The sequence below is a fragment of the Cucurbita maxima genome, unplaced genomic scaffold, assembly GCF_002738345.1.
Source record: "Cucurbita maxima cultivar Rimu unplaced genomic scaffold, Cmax_1.0 Cma_Scf00001, whole genome shotgun sequence".
NCBI lineage: Eukaryota > Viridiplantae > Streptophyta > Magnoliopsida > Cucurbitales > Cucurbitaceae > Cucurbita > Cucurbita maxima.
Window position 1 is genome coordinate 3,925,341 of NW_019272017.1, and position 23,451 is coordinate 3,948,791.

General features: G+C 35.5%; 3 protein-coding genes and 1 pseudogene across 4 annotated transcripts; 2 read left to right on the forward strand and 2 right to left on the reverse strand.

Moving 5' to 3' along the window:
- Positions 1-1,286: 1,286 nt before the first annotated feature.
- LOC111481228 (protein FMP32, mitochondrial-like) lies at positions 1,287-5,540 on the forward strand. 2 transcript variants are annotated; one of them, XM_023126633.1, is made up of 8 exons: positions 1,287-1,580; positions 1,971-2,213; positions 2,440-2,571; positions 2,753-2,812; positions 4,716-4,792; positions 4,901-4,957; positions 5,049-5,115; positions 5,221-5,540. In XM_023126633.1, the coding sequence occupies exons 2-8, from the start codon at positions 1,977-1,979 to the stop codon at positions 5,338-5,340; spliced, it is 750 nt and encodes a 249-aa protein (XP_022982401.1). In that variant the 5' UTR covers positions 1,287-1,580; positions 1,971-1,976; the 3' UTR covers positions 5,341-5,540. The 2 variants fall into 2 exon arrangements, with proteins under 2 accessions (XP_022982401.1, XP_022982393.1); XM_023126625.1 differs by lacking the exon at positions 1,287-1,580 and having other exon boundaries at positions 1,959-2,213.
- A 436-nt stretch (positions 5,541-5,976) lies between these two features.
- Positions 5,977-7,188, reverse strand: LOC111486548 (annotated as a pseudogene).
- A 6,205-nt stretch (positions 7,189-13,393) lies between these two features.
- LOC111481488 (homeobox-leucine zipper protein ATHB-40-like) lies at positions 13,394-14,961 on the forward strand. Its single transcript, XM_023126938.1, has 3 exons — positions 13,394-13,505; positions 13,616-13,935; positions 14,681-14,961. The coding sequence occupies exons 1-3, from the start codon at positions 13,415-13,417 to the stop codon at positions 14,912-14,914; spliced, it is 645 nt and encodes a 214-aa protein (XP_022982706.1). The 5' UTR covers positions 13,394-13,414; the 3' UTR covers positions 14,915-14,961.
- Positions 14,962-15,588: 627 nt separating this feature from the next.
- LOC111479650 (scarecrow-like protein 15) lies at positions 15,589-17,533 on the reverse strand. The gene has a single exon (XM_023124427.1). It carries the CDS (start codon positions 17,412-17,414, stop codon positions 15,762-15,764), a length of 1,653 nt encoding a protein of 550 aa, XP_022980195.1. The 5' UTR covers positions 17,415-17,533; the 3' UTR covers positions 15,589-15,761.
- Between the last annotated feature and the right edge of the window lie 5,918 nt (positions 17,534-23,451).

The window sequence follows — 23,451 nt, forward strand, 5'->3', positions numbered from 1 at the left end:
CCATTGAATTTAACCTTGGCAACAAGAGATTTAACAACATTCCCAGATTGAAACTAATATATGGAATTATTAATCTGATTTGTTTTTGAGGTCACTTCACCTTTTGATCGATTTTGATGGGAGTTGATTTCTATCCTATTTCCCTATTCATCTCTTTAAATTTTAGTTTTATTATTATTATATATTTACTTTGAGTGACCCTATTATTAGACTCGAAAAAATACATACACGTGCAGACATGACAATCACGACTATAGTGGGGCCTACAACTTGGCCTCGAATTCTAGTTCTTTTATTATGTTTCAGACGTACATCACTTTCATTCACATAGTTTCATGTGCATCACTTTCATACACAAATAACCCATAAAGCGAGTATCACCTTCAAACTTCTTTGGTCTTGTTGTATACGTAGTCATATAACTTTTATCTACACTAACCCTACATGCATCACTTTCATGCTTGTAGAAACCCCAAAAGAGCATAGAACTAACAGATAGTTTACGACGGCAATGAATCACACACATGCATGAGGGCTCACAAATAGAAATCATTAGTTTTATACATGATGGCACAGAAAATATATTCTGGGCATAAAAAAAATTTCGTCAATTACATGACTAACCTACATAGGCCAATCAAAATCACGATTTTGTTTAAAAAAAACTCATACCTAACAAACGTGAAACAATCATCTAACCAAGCATACATAGGTCTAATTTTGAATTCAACCATCACCATTGTTTTCTTATATGACTACACGTATCTAACGATTGATGCACTAGGTTTAAGATATAGTTTTTATAATACTTGTTATCACAACATGACATCTACCGTTATTTTACTTTTAACGATTTTTACTTAAAAAGTATGGTACAAACATAGATGTCATCCTATCACTTTATATCTTTATATAATTATCATTAAGATTAAGATTGATGAGGAATAATCTTCATTTAAAAAAATAAGAAATTTGTTTACAATTATCGTTTCTTTAATTTTTTTTTAAGGATGAACAAGTGAGTTAAAGAATTGAGAATTAAAAAGGCTTTAAAAAGTAGTCAAAATCTGCATGCTTTTTGATGTTTGAATGTTAATAGAGAATATAATTTGAGAATCTCGTTTTAAAGTAAATGCTCCTAACACACAGATTCGCATTAAGATGTTCAATCTATCCTAATCCAATCGCTATGCCAAAATCTCTTAAATTTAATTTTCAGACAAAAAAAAGAAACGAATTGATCTGACTAAAAACGACGAATCAAAATTAAGATTTTTTTTTTCTTTTTTGGTAATAAAATCGACAAATCAAATAAGAACGGAAATTCAATTTTCCATGCCATAGTGAGAAGAAACTTTGATTCTTTGAACCGTCCGTGTTTTTAGTTCATCGGAGAAGGTAGCTTCAGAAATTTGAGGCGTTTTTTTGCTTCCAATTCCAAGGATTTTGAGCGGACCCTCAAAGTTCTTTGTTTGCTCGCGAAGAAACCGGGAAAGTTCCACGCTGTTGCTCGTCTTTGACTACTGGTGGCTGGGATCATCTTCATTTTCATTTTCATCGGTTCCCTTCAATACAAAAAGGTCTTTCTCGCTCCCAAATTTTTGTTCATTCGTTTTCAACTTTGAAGACCTTGCTTCTTGCGTCGATCTTCCATCTTACACAGGTCGGTTTCATGGCTACGTTTCTTCAGAAATGGCCTATTCTTTCTTCCTTCTATTTTTTTTTTATTTTTTATTTTAAATTCCTGGGCAGTTGATTTCGGCGTGAAATTGATGTGGGTTGATGATTTATACGATAGTTTTACTGGGTATTTTGAATTTTATTGGTTTTTTGCATCTTCTTCCGCGCGAAATGGAGGGTGGGATTGTGTGTAATGAATGTTGATCTTTTTTTCAATCAAAATTTCTTAAGTAAGATGGAATTGCTTCGTCAATCGAGTTTTGCTAAAATTGTTCGCAATGTTGCCACAGAATCGAATGGCCGCTGGTGCGGCTGGTAAACGGGTGGGGCAATTGGTAGCCAATTCAGCTTTTCGAAGTTTGGGAGCTTCGAAGGTGTCTTCGTTCGAAAGCGCAATCTCCGACCATTCTGCAAATAATTTATCGGCATCCATCTCTTTGATTTCTCGGTACAGACACTGTGAATTTAGGCAGATCTCTCACCTTTCAAAATCCAACGGAAAGCGTTTATTTCTAGTCGACACGTTAGCCCTAGTAATTTTGCTCTCTTTGTTCTTCCCCACCCCCAGCTCTTGTTACATCTTTGTTTTGGTTCTTATAAATTGCTTGCGTTGTAAAAGATTTGGAATCACTTGTATTTTTCTTCATATGATTCCCCTGAGGATATATGATATCTGAATGAAGATGGAGTGAGAATTTGAGAATCTCTGTGTTGTTCTCACAAGGGTTGTTGGAAAGTGATATGATGCATTTCTTCCAGGTTAGGAAATTGGAGGGTCAAGGGGTGCCCTCAAATCAAGCTGAAGCAATAACAGATGCCATTACCGAAGTGTTAAATGATAGCTTGGAAAATGTATCTCATTCATTTGTTTCAAAGGGGGAGATGCAGAAAGTGAGTTTCTAAGTACTCAATGTTTACATGTCTTGAATTCAGCTAATGTTATCATTGTACAATGATGGCAACAAGAGGAGGTTCTTGATGAAATGAGCATCTATAACATTTGTCATTCTACCATTTTTTGTTTTGTTTATAACCTACTAACCTTTCATTGGATGTCATGTTATGTTTGTAGATTGAAATGATCCAGGAGGCCAATTTGTCGAAATTCAAATCTGAAGTTCAAAGCTCACAGGTATTTACTAGTATTATTTATTTTATTTCTGTATTTCTTATACACAAATAGGTTTCATGATTCGCTGTTAAATATAATATAAGAGATATTTGAATTTCATATTCTCGCTGTATTTTGATTGATTATAGTCTTTTAGCATTGTTCTTTGTTATTGGCTTGCTGTTGTACTATCCTTATTTAGTTCCCTAGTCTGCTTAGATGATAGTGTCTATTTTTAATACTGTTTAATTTGTTAGGATTAGCAACAAAATAAGGGGAAAACCTTGAATTGAAAATGTCTTATTGATATATTGTACTAGTATTTAGTTTCCATTGTTGTCTTGCATATCTTATGATATTGTTCCAGTTCTCGAATAAAATAGAAAAATTCTAGAGTGGCGTGATGATCTGCTCCTAATTTCCTGTTCTTGCAATATGTTACATAATTAAAGCTTGATCAGGGCTTCAACTACCATGAGTTGGTTGGACAAACCTTGTACTTGTATGTTTTTTAGGTTATGGGATCAATTCGTAGTGTCATTCTATTCGAGATGCCAAATAGCTTACAAGTTTCTGGAATTTGACCAAATGTGGTATTTTGGATAGCATGTAGATGGGTGGGGTGGGAACTTTATACAGGTTGAATAACTGAACTTGAAAGTATAATACTTATTGCACTTGGATTTTCCAAACTATTTTGGTGTTTGCACTGCTAGTTAATGTAATATTTTTGTATACCATGGACATGGAGCTCCCATATGTTACTGGAAGGATTCTAAGAGATCTGACTTTAGAGTCGATGTACAACTTCGTTGTTGAGTATAATCGGGTCTAGGTTAAGGCTAAGATCTGCCCACTCTATAGCCTCTGCATCCTTCAAGCTCCTCCCAAGTCTAAGATCACAAAGTCTGTTGGTGGTGCTCCAAACATCTTTTAACGGTGGCATCTTTATAATGAAAAAGCTTGAAGAGGTGGGGGTGATGCGAAGCCAAGGATCGGGCTTCATTACCAACTTGGTGACACATGTTGATAGTCTTCTTTCTATTGAATTCTAGAAACGCCAGCGAGAGGAATCCCCATATAAGAATTCAATCATTCACCCATTTTACAACCATACTTCTTAGCTTCGTCCTCAATAATTGGGGGATCAACATTAATACCAATAATCTCTGATTTATGAAGATTAATGTGGTGTCTGGAAGCCTGTTTGAAACCCAACTCCCTCGAGGAGGTATTGAAATGATCTCTTATCTTCGGACTCAGAAAATGGAATGGTGTCATCAACAAATGAGATATGTTTGATTCTTAAATTACCTTGGGCAACCCAAAGGCCTTTGATATGACCCTCGCATTTGAGTTCGAATAGCAAACTGCTAAAGTTGCCCATAATCATAATGAAAAGGAAGGGAGATAATGGACCCCCTTGTCTTAGGGCCCCAAGTTGCTAGAATTTTACCATGAGGACGGCCATTGATGAGAATTGAGAAATCAGTAGAGGAGATGCATCCTTCAATCCAAATTCTCCACTTAAGACCGAAGCCTTTGGAAGCAAGGATATTATCAAGAAAATCCCAATCCGCCTTATCAAAACCCTCTTCTTTCTTTGCCATTCGTCAATAAGTTCATCGGCCTGGAGATGCATTAAGGATTTGTCTTTGTCATCCCTCAGCAAATGTTGTTTGATACTCTAATGGTGAGAGGAAAGGCCTTTTTGAGACTTTCTGAAAGGACCTGGGTGATGATTTTATAGAGGCAAGTGGTGAGGCCAATAGGGTGAAAGCCAGCCACAGTTCTAACATAGAGTTTCTTTGGAATAAAACAAATTTAAGTCTCAAAATTTTATTTGTTAAGGAAATCTTATAGTTCACAAAGTTGGTTTGTTAGTTTATGTTTTCTGACCATTGGATTAACACATGCAATGTAGGGGAACCATTTTTCGTTATTGGGACACGAGACTGAAAAACTCCGAAATGATATTGACAAGATGCGCAATGAGTTGAGGTTTGTTTTAGCGTACCTCAGTTTATATGAAATGTATACTGAGTTCATATTTTAGACATTAGCTCTTGAATTGGTCTCATTTGTGAAGGACCTGTGATCATGGTGCAGGTATGAAATCGACAAAGTCACAGCTGGACAGCGATTGGATTTGAATCTTGAGAGAGGGTAAGTGAACTTTTTGTGTAAGAAGAAGCAGGAGAGTGTGTTGGTTGGGGAATCAATTTTGGTTACACGTTTTTGTTGTTCACAAGTGCAGGAGGATACGGGATGAGCTAGCTAATCAGAATGCTGAAACAAACAACCTAACTAATAAACTTGATCGGGTAAGACCAACTACGTGAAAGATTGAGAGGTTGGAATGCTTTGTGTTTATTAAGAAACTCTAGTGTGCGAGTAATTTGTAATCTTGTTTGCTAAAAAAATTGCAGGAAATTCATGCTCTGAGAGCACAAGTGGAAGCTGCGAAATACGATGTAATAAAATACTGCATCGGTACCCTTGTTTCCATATCTGCTGTGGGTCTGGCTGTGATCCGCATCTTGATGTGAACAACAAGGTGATGCTCATGAAGATCTTACAGGGATTTATCAGGACCATTTATTTATATTCTTAGAATTCCTTCAACAACATGACATTGTTTCTATTTTTTCTTTCTTTCTTTAAGCTTCTTCAAGCTCCTTCGTACATGTCAATTACCACTCGGTCGATGATAAACATTCTTCCGATGTTCAAGATTTTCTTGTGCATATTTTTCACACTCCCAATCCCAAGCAGATGGATAATGAGACCAACATTTAATTAAGGGCATTAACTTTGACATATTAAATTTGAAATTTGGAAGGAAAAAAATTACAAGACTTTATATCAAATTTAAAACTCCCTCTCCATTTAAGGAAAAATAGATCCGTTGGGCGAGAGTTAACACGTGGACGGCAGTGATTTTGACATAGCCCATCCCACGTGCCCTATAAAACTCATCTGTCAGAATCTCAGAAACAAACAAAATCCCATTCCCCATTCACTTATTTGATAGACCCTCGTCGTCATGCCAACTTCGAATCATTTCCCAATTAATCAATGGAAGAAACAAAAAGCCATTGCTAAGCGAAGCTCACCTAAAACAACAAACTACTCATCTTATGAACATAATTCTATTCCCTTCCCAAAAAACAGAGCTTTTTTATTTTTTTATGGGATCATCGGGCCGGCGCTCCGGCCCTCGGCGGTGGATTTTTGCTCGCCGCCTTCACAGAAGAAGAAGAATGTTGGGCAACCAAATAGGCAGTTCCCACCGAGTCGGACGGTGGCGGAGTCGGGTTTCATCCGCCGCAAGGGCTCTGGGATTGGCCCGAACACAAGTAGTTTCCGCCCAACAACAACAGCCTCTCGAGCGGCGAGATGCCGGGATTTGGCGCGGCGGTTTTGAACGCGTAGATAACCGGAATCATTCCGGTGATAAAGCAGAGAGCTTCGGCATAAACGCCAGGAACGGCGGTAGAAACCCAGTAATTTCGTTGTCGTTCAAATCGACGGCGATAAGCCCACTCCGAGAGCCGCTGGAATCAGGGGTTTCCATGGCGGAGAATCGATTGAAAGAGAGCGTAAGTTGCTCCAAAGAAGGATGTTCAAACAGAGCCGCCGGAACAGAGCCACCTAATTGGTTGTGACTCAGATCCACAACTTGAAGATTAACCAATTTCCCAACACTACCGGGAATCGCCCCTTCAAAGCTGTTATTCCTCATGGACAATTGAACCAACGACGCCGGAAAAACCGACGGAAGTTCNCCGGAAAACCTATTATCACTACCATCTAAATAGTACAAATTCTTCAAACCCAACAAATCGGGAAACGCACCCGTGAAAACCGTTCGACTGCAGTTCCAACCGCTTCAAACTAACAAGCCCCACAAAACTCGCCGGAACAGAACCATTAAACTCATTCCCATTTAAATACAGCTCCTCAAGAGCAGAGAGTGAGCCGATCGACGTCGGAACCTCGCCGGAAAACGAGTTAGCAGAGAGACTCAGTAAGCGCATCCGAGTGAAATTGGAGGAGGAGGAGGCAGGAATGGGACCCGAAAAGAAATTGTTGGACAAATCAAGAGTTTTCAAGTAAGGAAGGTTCCTGAAAACAGAGGAAATGGTATCGCACCGGAAACCGCAAGTGAATTTCTGGCCGAAGAGATTATCACAAGGATCAACAGAAAAATCCGAAGAATGTACACAGGAAGCAGAGGAGATGGAACTAGGGTCCAAAGCGTTCTTCAGCTGTTTCAGAACTTGGGTGTCTTCCCAGTGGGTCTTAGATTGTACGGAAAGGAGGGCCGCCACAAAAAGGGGAAAGAGAGCAAGATTGTGAGTACCCTTTTTAGAGGGCGTTCTTAGTTTATCAGATCATTTGAAGCTGAAGTTCATCAGATTATTTCGCCAATTTGTTGGAGCCCATTTAAGTTGGGCTTATGCAAAATCTCCACATCCATTCTGTTTGGAGCTTTTGTGAGCACCTACACTTTGGGCTCAAAAACTTGCTTTTTAAGTTGGGCAAATTGAGACTAAATGCTAGCTTACTTCTTAGGCCCATTATACTTGGCCCATTCTATAATTTGTAGATGATATTCTCTAATATTAGTCCACCCCAATATCAAAGAGGCTCCTCCGTGTTCTAGAAGACCCAAGGAAAAATAAATAAATAAATGGTCTCTTTTTTTTTTTTTTTACTGGCCATCTTTATCTTTCTCACGTCACGTGCTCATCAAATAATGTTGGTCTACCTTGGAATTAAATAATGTATTGAATTTGGACCTATAAATCATGCCATACGTCAGCATGTAGTGTAATACACTTGATTAATAAAAAAATAAGCATTAAAAGTATTGAATATAGAGCCTCAATAGTACATTTGTCCTTGGAGTTAGAGCTGGTAATTGTCACAATCCCACCTAGATTAAACACCAAATCAAAAATCAAGGCGTAATTCAAGGCTTAAAACCTTTTTTCTTTTTTAAAAAACAAAATAACTTTTTCTTGGTTTTGTCGTTGGATTTGAATGGAACAGGCTTATGGGTGGGGGAAGATTTTGAGACATACACGATTTTTCAGAAACAAAGGATAAAAAATATATACCAAATTTAAATGCAAATTACTCCTTAATGTATGCTTTTAAAATTACCAATAAACTTAGATTGAACTATCATACAACGTACCAACGTGTCTATCTTCTATTCCAGCACGTAATTTCAAGGTACCAACGTTAGTGCTTGGCTTACCACAACTGTCACTCTCAAGATTGGAGCAACGTGCAATGTAAATAAATATTATTAACTCATATTTATTAGAATAATAATAATAAAAAAAAAAATGAAACTTTTTGTATGGTGTTTGTGTTAAAAATAAAATAGGAATCTAGATGATGACGACAAAGACGACAACGACCGCAACAAGTTCACATTTTCCCATTTGAAAGCATAAAATGTCTCTATCTATGTTATGTATGCTTCAAAAGTTTAAAGGTTTGGAGATGGGAATCAAAATGGAATTTCAAGTTGTCAGTACATAAGACATAACCCACTATTGCTCACAAGCCCACACAACACACTATTGGGTCCTCTTGTCGGTTGGAACCTATAATTGCACCTAATATTTCTTATTTCATTCGCTAATTTCTTTGTTTTTAAATCTATACATTATTAATTAACTTATTTATGGATAAAATAAATATACGATCCCAAATTTCTTAATCATTTGGATACTTGCAAAGCAACTTTTGGCAAAGATCTACAGCTGATCACCTAAATCTGTAATTTTAATAAATTATATACTACTTTATAAAAAGAATAAAAGAGTTTATTTTTATCATATTTTTCATGTATTAAATAATAATGATATTAAAAAAATAAAAAAAAAAAGTAGTCACATGCATTGACAACTTGATTAAATGTCCCTAATTCATGGGTTGAATTACTTCATTTTATTTTTATTGCCATATGTTACTTCATACAAAAATGTCTCAATCCAAAAGGAATGTGGTTGGGCTAAACATGATGACTATAAAGAAAATTATAATTTTTATTTTTAACATTTATTATGTTCGCAAATGAAAATAATTCTTAAAAGAAAAAAAAAAAGAAAAAAAAGTGGCATTAGATAAAGTAACCCCACTATGAACACTCTGAAACATAATTAGCCTTGTTTTTTTATTTAAAAAAAAGGAAAAAAGGAGAACAAAGCCCAAGGAAAGAGTTTAATATGTATATATAAATATATAAAATAAGGGATTTGGTTAATTGAAATGAGTGCATGAAATCAAAGGGAATCTGAGGTTAATTAAAGTAATTAAAAGATATGATCAATCATAATTGTAACCAATAGCTTTAACCCAAGTTGTGAAGTTGGAAGATGGGGAAACAATGCCTGCCTTTGTCGGTATAAACATGACACCCATTACTTTATAATCTTTAATTAACCATCCTAATTTCCTCTTTTTTCTTTTAAACCCTTCTTAACTAATTCTTAATCACTTTTAAAACAAAAGCTTCCAACGCAGGGAATCTCTCATTCATGCGCCCAATCTCCTTTTCCTTCCCTTTTTTTTTTTTTTTAATTCATTTTAATAATGCCATTATTAACTTAATTCAATGTCCCTCCTACTACCTCATTGCTCTTATCCTTCTAAACCATCTTCAATGCTTACCTTTCGTTGTTAACTAAACTAGAGTTAAATAGAAGTCAACCCAACTCACCTAATTTCTGCCCAATCAACGTATTTTTTTTTTTTTTTATCCAATTTTGAAAATAACAAAACTTTTTAAAAAAAACAGGAGTGAGTAATAAGAAGGTTTGTTGCAAGTGTGAGTTATGAAATTGAAGTCATGAAAAGAAGCGGTGGCGTAGAGGCACTCAACTTATGGACACAAAGGTGGTGGGAATAAACTACTTATGGCGGCTGCCCTTCATTCTTTCTTACTTTCATAGATTGGAGATGTGAAAACGATGGGATTCAAAGTGCTTATCCAACTCGAGCGTTTGGACATCATCAAAAATATCTCGTCTCCCATCAAATTAACCACCTAAATTAAAGCTAAAACTTTTGAGATTGTCATTTGTGTATATCATATATCATATCATGGGTACACGTTCTTACAAAACATATTGAAGAAGTATCTTAGGTTCGTGACATACAACATGTATGAAATTCCACATTTTTAAATCATGGTACATGGTTACGATACACATCATACTTCCATATTTATGATGACATAACCTTTCAATTAGATATACATCCATATGCATGATGTCACTGTCATACTTTTTCGACTGTGCAGCACTATGTTATTATTGACATGCTCATGACCAACTTTGAGAGAAACCCAAGTCCCATGTATATTTTTCACTCAGGTTTGTAGCTTCAATCGGCTTTAGGCGAGATTCGTCTTCATCAACCAAACATCACTTGTGTGGAATTCAAGCTTATTCGATCACACATGTTGTCTACACGTGCATGTTCAATCATCTGCAACATAGTCGACTTACCCGTGCAATTTAAGATAAATGGAAAAGGGCTATTGGTGATGGGCTTTTTAGACATTGGTTATGGTGGAGACAAATTGAGGCAATGAGAAATGTTTTTTTTTTTTTTTAGGGAAGCTTATAATTTAAAAGAGAGGAAGCTTACAATTTAAGGGAAGTGGGGAGGGGAAAGGGAAAGGAACGGTGTGGTCCATAAGAATCCATGGGCATTAGGGGAGTGACACGACTACATTATGGTTGGAGTTGTGACAGTGAGACACCCTTTGGGTTTGAGTTGCTCCCATGTGCACTTCCCTCTACGTGGAACCTGTCTCCATCACACACCCTTTTTCTTTTCATCTCCCTCTCTCTCTCATCAGACAAGCTTTCTAATCCAAGTCACCTCTCGTCTTCTCTGCTTTTTCTCTCTCTCTCTCTCTCTCTCTCAAGGCTCCATTGTTGAATGCTTTGTCACCTTCTGCCAACACTAATCCAATCAGTCCCCTTAATTTCTTTCAAACTCTCCACATCCCATAACCTCATTCATACCCATTTTGATCAAAGTTTGTGATCTGAGGCATCCCATCCCAATTTGGGTTCGTAGAATGACAAACAATTTCATTTTGGTGCTGCTTAAATAAATCCCTTTTACTTTTTACTTTTACTTTTACTTTGTGTTTTACTTTTTTTACAAACTGAGGTGATTCCTGAAAGACATGAATGAAGGAAAGAAAGTGGGAGTGCTTTTTGAGAAAGGTAAGGGGGTAAGGTTAGTCCAATGCCATGAATCTTCCCATGAAAGTTGGTCAATACGAATACTGCCACGTGGTGGTAGCTCCCAAAATTGGGAGTCCCATTTTCTTGTTAATGCCCATTTCGAAAAAAGCCCAACTCAACTCCAAGCGCCATTCATTCAATTCAGTAACTTTGAAGAAGCACTATGAATGCATGGGTTTGGCAGAGCCCCAAAAAGTAAAAAGCTTTCACATATATGTGTAATGGGGATCCATTTTTCCCCTTTCAAAAAAATAAAGGAAGAGGGGGTTTGCTAGCTCAACCGTGTACGATATTACAGCTTTACAAGGTAACATTTTGAAGAAAAGAGAATGGAAGGACCATACATTTCCACCTCCATCTGTCCCCCATAATTACATGTACTACAACCCTCTTTTTTCATTCTTTTATCTTCTTTCAAAAAAATTAATGGATAGGATTCAATCCGAATGTGTACAATTTGAGTTCTTAAATACTTTCCAGTTAAAATAAGTTTTAAATAAAAAAGAAGCATAAATATTGGTGACACACCCAAACTGGGATGGTGGGCGCAAGGCAGAACACATATAAAGAAAAGAAAAAGGTAAAAATGTAGGGCACACACAAACTGTTTGTTGAAATGTCCCAAAAGGAAGAACAGTGGAAGCTTGTGTTTAGGCCTCATCTCGAGCCACCCCACGGCATGGCAAGGCATGGCCTATGCATTTTGGCGTTTATGTTGTGGTTGTTGGTGTCAACTTAAAATCCCCCAGAACTTCCCCAATTGCCCCTTGCATAGCCTTATAATTGTAGCATGCCCTCCCTGTTTTAAGGCTACAGCTATACACCTAATGCAAATCCAATACAATATAATATACCACCCATTTGGACAGCAAAATAAAAAATAAAATAAAAAAAGAAGGAAAAATATTTGGGAAGTTGGGGGACTCCGTGTTGTTGGTCCAAATCAGGAGGGTACATTTGGAACTGTACAAATATGTTATTTTATTTTTTTTATTTTTTTTAATTTCCTCTCTCTCACATCCCCTCGGTCTCAGGTGTTGGGATCCCAGCCCACTTCTTTATTTTATTTATTTATTTATTTCCACAATATATTATAGTGCCAAATTTTGTGTGTGGGTGGGCTTTAGTTGGTGGCATGGCAGCCTTTTGTACCACTATACCCCCACCTTTCTTTTCTAATTACCCCAATCCCAATATTCACTCTCTTTTCCATTTAATTCAAACTCTTAATCTTTTAGCGGACTATAAATATTTTTATTATTTATGTTTAACAAATATGTGTCTATAATCTAAGAGACGTGGAATGTTTTATCTACCATTATGAAGTATTAAAATGATTTTTTTTTATTGGTATTAAAAGAAATTGATGAAGATATGGTATATCAAGTACACCACAAAAATTATCCACAAGAAATATTTAAGTCAAGTCAATCAAGTCATTTTACCGTACCAAAATAATGGTTTCCAAATGTCTATTATAAAAAAATGATTTCGCGTGGATAATAACTTTTTGTATACCTTGCTTAGAATTTAATTTGATGTGAAAGTTGAATGAAATATGATTTTTTAGTTGAAAAATTTGTATGATGTATATGCGCTTGATTAGCGATTATGAAACATTTTAGTTATAAATTTGAATGTTACGTTGTTTCATGAGTATTACGAAAAAGAATACTACATCCACACCTCTTATCCGAGAAAGCTATGAAAGTGGAAAAAGAAAGACAAAATTAAAGCAATTTTTGTCTTTTCGTTTTAATTTCTTAATGGATGAGAGGCAGGCGTAGGACGAAAGACATGGACGTGAGTACATTAGAGGCTTTCATTTCCAAAGTTTGTAAAAAAAAAAACCAAAAAAGACTTATGATACAAAATGACTGAAACACCCTCTTGCCACGTAACACAAAGGACGACACCACTTTTTTCCTTTGAAAAAATTGACGTGCCGTCTCACTTCTCTCATCCATCCATGAGTAAAGATGTGTGTTTAATGGTAAAACTTGGTTCTATTTCCAATGTAGAGAAGAGTGTAGATAAATTTTTGTTTGTCAATGAAAGGAGATTGAAGACAGAGATTCTATTTATTAGGATGTTTTATTTATTTTTAATAGAAAAATTTAGAAAAGTAAAAATGGTTGAAAACTAGTATTTATGTGTGGATATTATAAAAAATGGCAGAAGCATAATATGATATTGATGGTAGGGAGATTTAGGTAAATTGAGGTTGAAGGGATTAGAAAAGGCAAGAGAGATATGAGTTTGGGTTATAAATAAGGCAGCCAATCTCCCACCTTTAACACAACTAATATTTGATACCAAAAGAACCGCGAGAGAGAGAATGAACCAGCAAGAAAGTGAAGAGCATGAAGCAGTACAAATCTGTGAGTTGTACACTCCATTATACATCCAAATGGTTCCCCAACAACAAGGTTTCTACACTCTTCTTTTAACTTTACCCATTACTCTAATTTTTAATTCATTTTTTGCTTCGATTTTGATTCTCTCTCTCAATGTAACGGATGCTTGGTTTTGGTTACAGATAATAATTTGGGTGAAGCAAAACGGAGACGACGTCGTAAGAAGAACAGAGGATCGGAAGCGGATGCGGTGGCAAAGAAGAGGAAGCTCACAGCCGCGCAGGTTCATCTTTTGGAGACTCATTTTGGGAGTGAACATAAGTTGGAGTCGGAAAGAAAGGACCGTCTAGCGTCCGAGTTGGGGCTCGATCCTCGCCAGGTCGCCGTCTGGTTTCAGAACCGCCGTGCCCGCTGGAAGAACAAGAAACTTGAGGAGGAATATTCTAGCTTGAAGAAGCTTCATGAATCCGTCGTCGTTGAGAAATGCCGTCTTGAAACTCAGGTCCATTTTCATCCTTTCTCTCTCTCTCTCTCTCGTGCTGGTTTTCGTCTTTCCAAACACAACCAAACATTTTCTATTATTATTTTATAATTCAATATAATAATAATTATATTTTAAAAAAATAATTTTAAAGTTAGTTAATAAGACATTTATTATTTTTCAAAATTTGTAACTGAATAGAGTAAAATCTATGTTGGCTAAATTTTTATATTTAAAAAAAAAAAAAAAAAAAAAAAAAAAAAAAAAAAAAAAAAAAAAAAAAAAAAAAAAAAAAAAAAAAAAAAAAAAAAACAGAGGAATTTGAGAACATCTCCCTCCATCAACCGAAAGGTGTTATTAGAGGAGAAAAAGCTTGGTAACTTTGGGTGATAAAGAGAGGGTGGGACACCATTTATGAACGAACGTGCATGGGCTCTGGGCTCGAAGAAGCCCACGCCACCTTCTTCAAAATATGTTTTTGTTTTTTTTTTCTTTTTACGAAAATAATAAAACTTTCCATGACCCAATTGCCTTACTACAACCATCTCATTCGACAATAAAAGTCCTTTTTAAAAAACAAACAAAAAAACTTAAGTTATAAAAGTAATAAATATAAAGTGTTTCGTACAACGTTGTCCGTGTTTCTATGGGCTTTGGTCGCCCTCACTTCTACATTGCACCAATCAAGACTCAACAACACCCATGGGACTTAGTTTTGTTTGGTTAAGCAAAAAGTAAGGTTAATTTGTTGGTGATGATTTTACAGATACTGAAGCTGAAAGAACAACTTTCAGAAGTGGAGAAAGAAAAGGAGAGGCAGACAATGGGAGAACGGGGAGATGGGCCTTTAAGCAGCAGCAGCCCAAGCCCATCGATGTCAATGGACGCCGTGGACCCCACAGGCCTTGAGGAATTTGGAGCATCATTCGAAGATGTGTTTTATTACATGCCTGAAAACTCTTGCATTTATGGCATGGAATGGCCCAATCCCTATATTTGATATTTATATTTTAGTTTTACCAATAATTCCATCTTAATTTATAAATGTATTATGCCTTTTCTTTTGTATAAAATTTATGAATCTAGTGTAAATCCTAATTTTCCCTTTCATTTTCTGTCTTTCACTATTCTATTAATTAAACTAAAAGAAGTGGGTCTTGTAGGGCCAAAAAAGTAAATAGAAGAAGAAAAAGAGGTGAAAATGGTGATATTTTAGAGAAAGATGCTACAAGTTGAGCATAATAATGCACAACAAAAACAATGGAATATGTATACAAAGTCACTCTTCAATCACAAACATAGTGGAATAAATAGTTGGCCATTACGTCCATCACGTCACCCATCGTAATTATTTATAAGATCAAATAAATGTGGTGTAATAGAATATCCAAAACTTAAAACTATTTTATATATAAACACAAAACATACCAGAATTGATGTAGGAAGGAGTTTTAAATTAAGGGTCTAAATTGATAGAATTATAAATATGTGAATTTGATACAAGAAGATTATGGATGAAAATTGAAAAATTGGAGAACAACTTAGTGGCCATATTCTGGGCCGACAGCTAAGCCCAATAAGAAACAATATCTTAAAAAAAAAAAAAAAAAAAAAAAAAAAAAAAAAAAAAAAAAAAAAAAAAAAAGGAAGAAGTGAATTTTTTAGTATGGAAAATATCCGGAAAGAAAACCGACTATATATTAATATTAATATTAATTGGAGAACGGCGGGATACATACCATTTTATGTACGTCCCTACAGTTAAACCCAAACCCCTAATCCCAATTATCGTAAATTATAATTTTTAATCAATTTTGATACCCTCAATATCTCGGGTAATTAAGCTCTCAACACCTCCACGCCGACGTGGCAACCAGAGGCCTCTCGTGCCAGCACAGCACCAGCTCAGCATGCCGTTTTCCTACTTGGAACCCTTGAACCTGTACTTTTCCAAGTAAGCACTCCGCCTGAAAATCTGCAAACTGGCTCAGCGCCACTGGCCTCATCCCGGCGCCGTGGAATACCTCCCTCCACGGCGGCGCTGCCATTCTCCCTGCTCCTTCCACCGCAGCCAATATCTTCGGCCGGAACACAAACGTCTCTATCCTCCGCACCCAGTCCCCGCCAGCCACCGCTGCGTCCAGCGACTCTAGCATCATGGCGTAGAACTCCAGGCTATCTACCAAATTTCTCTTGAACGACGCCGCGCCGGAGTCCGACCACCCTTCACCGTTAACGAACACGACGACGCAGGGCGACACCCGTCGCACGTCGGAGAGAAAAGACCCTATACTGTTTATACTCCCAAGACGGCGGAAGATCGCGGGCGTTAATAAAATCGCGGCCTTCTCCCCTTCCATGAACTTGACCGATTTGAACGACAACGTCTCGAAGGTCCGAAGCGGCACCAGATCTATATGAAACCGAATCTTCAGATCCTGAGCGAACTGACACAGATTCTCCCTAATCAACCTACTCTCAATCGCAAATTCCTCCGGCACCACCGCCGTTATCCGTAGCACCGGCGGAATCATCTTCCTGGACTCTGCCTTCTCTGCAATCTCCTTCATGAAAGACGCGTACTGCCCTCCAAACCCAATATCAAAATCAACAATATGAATGAAAGACGAACCGTTAAGAGCTTCAAGAAGCGCCTGATTGGTAGTGAAGTGAGAGAACATGGGAATTGGAGAAATTGCAGAGAAGACCTTGTAAGCCCTGATTGTATGAACAATTTCGGGCCAGGAGGAGAGGCGATTGTGGCGATTGGAGGCGGAGAGGAGAGATTGAAGAGCCTCTTTGAAGAAGAAGGCGGCCCGCTGAACGGGCTTCCCGGTGGAGGATTGAAGGCGTTGATTGAGGCGCTCCAATATGACGTGGGCGAGTTGGAAGTCATTGGAATCGAAACAATCAGCGGTGCGGACTATGTCTTCAAGGAATTCGCAGGAGAAGTTGTTGGAATTGGGAGCCGCCAAATCGAAGGAATTGAAGGTGGGGGTGTGGTTGGAATAGGGGGGTTCAGAGAGGAAGAAATCAGGGGAAACCAGATGGGTTTGATGATCGAAGGGGTGGGAGTGGAGGAAATCAGGGAATTGAGGAACATGATTATTGGGATTGGGATTGGGATTGGGATCGGGGTTTGGGTTTTTGGGAGCAGAGTTGGAGTCATCGTGCAAGCCCAAATCTCCCATGATGGAGTCCCAGTCGAGGTTGTGGAGGGCCTGTTCATCCCAGTCCAGAGAAGGGTTGTTGTTGTTGTTGACGTTGGGANGATCGTCAGTGGGGAGGAGTGGAGCGGAGGAGAGGGTGTGGGGGTCAGGCGCCACAGGGCTGGGGCTGCGGCGGAGGTCGAGGACGGAGGTGGGTTCGTAACAGGGGTTGGTAATATTGGGGGTGGAGGTGGGGGTGGGAGTGGGGGTGGCGACGGCGGAGGGCGAGGAATTGAGTTTAGGGTTTGGAGAAGAAGAGGGTATTTGGTGATTGGAAACAGGAACTCTCATAGCTAGCTAAGATGAGAAGAAGAAGAAGAAGAAGAAGAAGAACAACAACAACAACAACAAGGGTGGGGCTGTGGAGGTAATGAAAGAAGCCTTTTTATGATGATTGAGTGAGTTAGCGTGTTTTGTTTAACCAATGCCAAAAGGAGCTGGCCACATAAAAGGATCCTCTTCGGAAAATGGAACTACCCAACTATCCACTCCAGTCCCTCGCCTTTTTTATTTTTTTTACCATACCAATTAATTCTTACCTTTCACTTTCCATTTTAAATTCAGTAACAGTTCAATTTTTACTTTCCCACCAGTTCCTGTATGAGAAATTGTGAAGATTTAATTAATTTAATTTTAAATTAATTAATAAAAAAAAACTGAATTTAAGGTAAAAACTGTCATGTTTGCTCCTGTTTAAAATTTTATTTATTTATTCTAAATGCAAAGATATAAATGTTTTTGTTTGAGTTCAATTATAAGTTTTTTTGACCATAGATGGTATCCATTAGTTATTTAAACTTTCAAAGTTGCTTTTTTAAAAAATTGAATCTATAATCTTTAAAGGGAATAGAGATGTCATAATTACTAGATTATAATGGGGTTCACAAGTACTTTTAATATTTACCTTCAATTCAATCCATCCAAATTATTCTACCATCTCAATTATTAGATATAAAATTAACAAAAACAAACACAAACCTATCAAAATATTTTAATTTTTTTATACATGTATTTAATTACATCATTGTTATATAAATTATTTGATTAATTATTAATAAAAATTTCGTAATAGTAATACCTATTTTCATTTCAAGATTTAGACTAAAATTTATAATCCGGATGTGATACTAGTCGATTCCAACATGATCAGGTATTAGAGCTTCACTCGAATCTAAACTTTATATCTTAGTCCAAAATCTCCCTAAACTTTAATGGTTACGGATCATGAGTCTCTTTCTTGCAATTAAAAAGTATTGAAAAAAAAAAAAAGAAATGGGCAAATGGCATGACATACATGAGGAACAAGTAATATGGGAAAAAGATGGGGGCATGATCGACACTAGACAGAGGACTGCCCCCTCTCTTTTTCATCTCTTACAAGCTTCCCTTTGAAGCCTAATCTTGCTTTTTTTGCTTCCATGTTTGCTTTTTTTTTTTATTCTTGGGTTGGTTCGGTTTCGGCTTTGGCCTATTAGTTTCGCTTGTTCGTGTGTGAAACGAAGCCGAGAGTTTAGCCGAGAAGCCAAGCCAAGCTGTGGAAAGCAAGATAGGTCAGAGAGAAACTTTATTGCCCTCACAAGGGGAGGCTGATTAAACAGAAAAGAAAAAGATGTTTAGGCTTATGGTTAACTGAATAATATATAAACCCTTTTTATGAGTTTTTAAAAAATTTGGTAGTTTTTGTTTCTTTCATTCTACTTTGTGGCTTAAACCATTGTTTTATGCTCTATCTGCTTTACCCCAATAATTTTAAATAAACAATAATAATTTAAATATTAATTTTAACCATTCTTCTTCTTTTCCATCCTCAATGGCATATCCAAAAATATTCAAAAGTTTTGAAATGGAGAGCTAAGACTTTTGTAATATGCTCTCTTAAAATTTTTATAAATGAAATTCGTAAGTTATATTCTCTCTCGTGTCAATGAAGTGGTTAGGCGGGTTCGTATGATAATAAAAAGTAAAATTAAAAAAAAAAAAAAAAGGCATTAAAATGAAAAGAATTTCCCTCCAAACCTAGGTAGCGAGACAAGGTGGTTGAGAGACCAGGTAAAAAGAAAAGAGAAGAGGGGAGGGGAAACATACTGAAAAGAAAAGGAAGTGAAAGAAGGCAAAGTTGAGCATTAAAGTGAGTAAAGTTGGGGGCACTACAAGTTATAACACAACAACCTTTACTTATCCCTCCAAAAAAGCATACCCAAAAGAGCTATCATTCCCAACTTTAAGAATTGGGAGACTTGTAGCTATGTGCCAACTTCATCATCCAAATAAAACCAACAAAAAATAAAAGAGATTCCCCTACTCCTCACTCAACACAACTCTTCCCTCTCTTTTTAGTTTTTTACCAACATTGTCGTCCCCCACCTCTTCCAACCTCTTCTTCTACGGAAAATCTTAGTAAGAGGTGGCCATCAAAGCTCAATAGTATACATAAAGTAAGAGAACAAGGAATAATACATTTTTTATTATTATTATTATTTCATGTAGTTAATAAGTTTGGAACAATAAAATGTAAAATAGAAACTATAATGAATGGATCCAAATCAAATCTAAAACGGAAGTACAAATTTTCAGTTATTTAGTTTTGTATAGTATATTTAGTTGATAACAACCGTCTAGAAAGACAAGTGGCATAATGGCCACATAAAGGCTTAAGTGGGTCCCACAAATTGACGAGGACTTTTGTCGCCAGTCGGCCATCAGTTGACTGCTTATGTCCCACAGGCCCACTAATTTGTCCAACATCAAAAACATGTACCACCACACGCAACCCAACAGCGCGTCGTTTCCATGCACCTCCAACTTATTTTTCGAATGTATTTGCTTCATAAAATATTTTTCAAATTAATCTTTGTTTAGTTATGAACAAACTTTAGGGGTAAGATTTAAGAGGATTAAAAAATACATCTTTCTTTTGATGGTTCAATCATGGAAACTAAATAGCTAAACTTGTTTTGATTGAAACGATGGTATGTTTGGGTGATCTCTTGAGAACTTTTTTTAGAATGTATGTGAGTGAGAACAAACCATATGAAAAGAACTCGTGTTGCTATGTTGGAATAATATTCACTCCATAAAAATCATACAAATCCCAATAGGAGGAAGCCGAAAGTTGTAAAGTTGTAGAAATATATATATATATATAAATATAAAAAAATAAATAATATTATATAGAAGAAAGGTGTAGATGCAAAAGGAGATGGCAAGGGAATATGTTCGAATTGGGTGAGAAAGCAAGGAGTGATTGCCAAATCGACGAGTTTTCCAAATTCACATACTCAAAAGCAAACCCAAACCATATATTCAACTTTCACCATCCTTTCTTTTCTTTTTTATGCCATTATTGCCACTTTATTACAAAGTTAACCTCTTCCTAACTAAAAAAAAAAAAAAAAAAAAAAAATGATATGGGTCCTTTTTCTATAAATTATTTTTATTTTTTAATTTTAATTATGAATTAGGTTTTTCTTTTTTTTATTGAATAGTCCATAATTTTATATTAATATATATTAGCATATGTAGGAATAAATCTTCAAAGTTTACTATAAGATTAAACATATAATTAAACTATATGAACTAATAATATAGTTTTTAAAATTTGAAATGTTATTATGTAACCAACAACGATCCTCCCTTTTGTTACGGGGAAGTGTGAACACTTCAAGGGATCCATCGCACCCAATTATAGACATGAAAAAGGAACTTTTTGGGTGCATAGAATTGTGTGTCATTTTATATTATTTATACTATATACGTGTATCTTTCAAATATAAAATTCATTCAAACATAAAATATCCATCACTAATTTTATCGTTTTTTTCTTCCTCAATAAACTAATGGTATATACTAAATTCATCATAAATTTGATATTAACCATATATTACATTAAATGATTAATATATAATAAATTAATAACCCAAAAGCTTTGAATTGATTGGTCATTTCAATATTGGAATTAAGCATCCAAATCCACATTGTAAAGAATATTACATAATTTAATGCTACAAAACAAAAGGACAAAGGCGTAATTTCAAAAAAAAAAAAAAAATAATAATGAAAATCAAAATTGATGTCACGTGTATCAGGTATAGCATATGTGGATTATTCCAAACTCTAATATAAAATTAGTATCAGAACCTTATTGATTTAGAATGCAATCAAAGCAAACTCCTTACTGATTCAAAAACTATGAATCATTCATATTCAACATCAAAATTCCATAAAAAGAAAACATTTAAATTTCTCCAAAAAAAAAAAAAAATATAAACCTTTTCCGTACCTATATATTTGGAAATTCTGGCCTAAATTTTATACATTTCAATACCATATTCTAATTTTCTTGCCATCAACTTATACTCTTAAAAAAAAAAAAAAAAGTTTAAAATTGAATAAATATAATTACGCTACCTAAAATGTGAAATAAATTGTTTCGGCTTTGTTTCATGGCCTCCTCAATAGCCTTCATTGTTAGGGTCGAGAAATGAAACCATATACAATACGTATCATGATTGGTAGGACCTAATTTTCAAATTTGATCCTTGTACTATCCTTTTCTTTTTGGGTACAATTGAATGCACACGTACATATGAACCCACTAAACAGGATCGCTAACGTACCCTCTGTACCTGACTATACGCTAGTGCACGATCACACTGCAAGAAATTAATAGAAAGGAAAGGAACATGAATAATGATGTGGTGTATGCATCTATAATCATGCTCATATAGCATATAACATGTATGAAGTCTAGCATTAAAAATCATGATCTAATGAGATGACACACGTAATACTTCTATAGTTATCATGATATAAATTCATAATGAGACGTACATACATATTCATTATATTTCATGCATGCTTATCATATGTAAACATTATGGTGTCTCACGAAGCATAAATATAATCATATTAACATAGCAAACATGAATAACAAACAAGAAGTCATGCATCAATACATTCACTCGAATATCATAACATAAATAATAACACGATCCCATTAAAAGAAGAAAAAAAAAACCCTAAATACTGTAAAAAGACTAAAAATGACCATTTAACCTTTTCTAACCCTCCATGATATCACTTTACAATAGGTAAAAAAAATTTCTAAAGAAAAGTAAAAAAAGAAAAAAAGAACCGTCCAAGATTAATGGGTTAAAATAAATTCACGTTTTAGATTATAATATATATATATATATATAAATAAAGGTGGTGGAGAAGAATATATTATAAAAAAAATGAAGAAAATATTTGAAGTCCATGTCCTTAAGGGCTAAGTTTCGAAGGGAAAGACACGCGGTGGGAGGTGGAAGCTTGAAGCTTACAAAAGAAAAGAGAAAAAGGGATTGAGATTCCAAATTTGCATAATTGATGAAACACGATAATGACTTTAGGAACTTCATTTAATTTGTTGAGGCCTGATCTATCATCATCGTGATCATCATCGTAATCATGGGGTATCTTCTATCTCCTATGTCTCTTATGCCTATGCCCTCCCAACAAAATATCGTGATCATTAAGAATCTAGAAGATTCGAGAATATGTACCTAAATGAAGTTGAATTATATGTTTCTACTTGTGTGTTTTCTGCCAAACTATCGTTTGTTAGTTCAATAACTCCTCATGTTAATATTTAAGTGGTGTGTGTTAATTAAAAGCCAAACTTCTAATATAATTAAAACTTGTTTAAAGGAGTTAAAAGGATACTTTCCCTCTAAATTTTGGATTTGAAAAGTTTTTTTATAAGAAAGAAAAAAGAAAAAGTTGCTTTTGTATTGTTTTTAATTTAAAAATTATTAATAAAAATATATAATTAATGAATTAAAAAGAACATTCGTGAAAACAACTCGTTTCAACGTTTTAACTTTATTATGGAAGAAGAATTTGCATAAAAATACTAAAATAAAACATTAACACAAAAAATAATTTTGAAAGTTTTAGAAACGAAATCCATAATTAAATGATATTTTCTCTAGTTTGCGTTTTTAATCCGAAATTGAATTGAATGATGATGAAAAGTTTGAAGAGGTTGCGAAAAGTGTTGGATGCATTGATGTAAGCATGTGAGAGTTGAAAGGTGTAAAGACTTTAATGCAAAGAAAATAAAATAAAATTGATTGCATCGAATATTGACACTTCTGAATGTTAATTGTGTTTGAATTTGGTATCACATTTCACTTTTATGATCACTAAATTTAACACAATTGCGTTCATCCCACTCTACCTTTTGCCTTTACTTACTATCATTAATCAATTCGTTTGGGTCGTTTTTGTATTGTCATATGCCTTCATCGCAAGGATTGAATTATCACTACGGAAGGAACAAACAAGA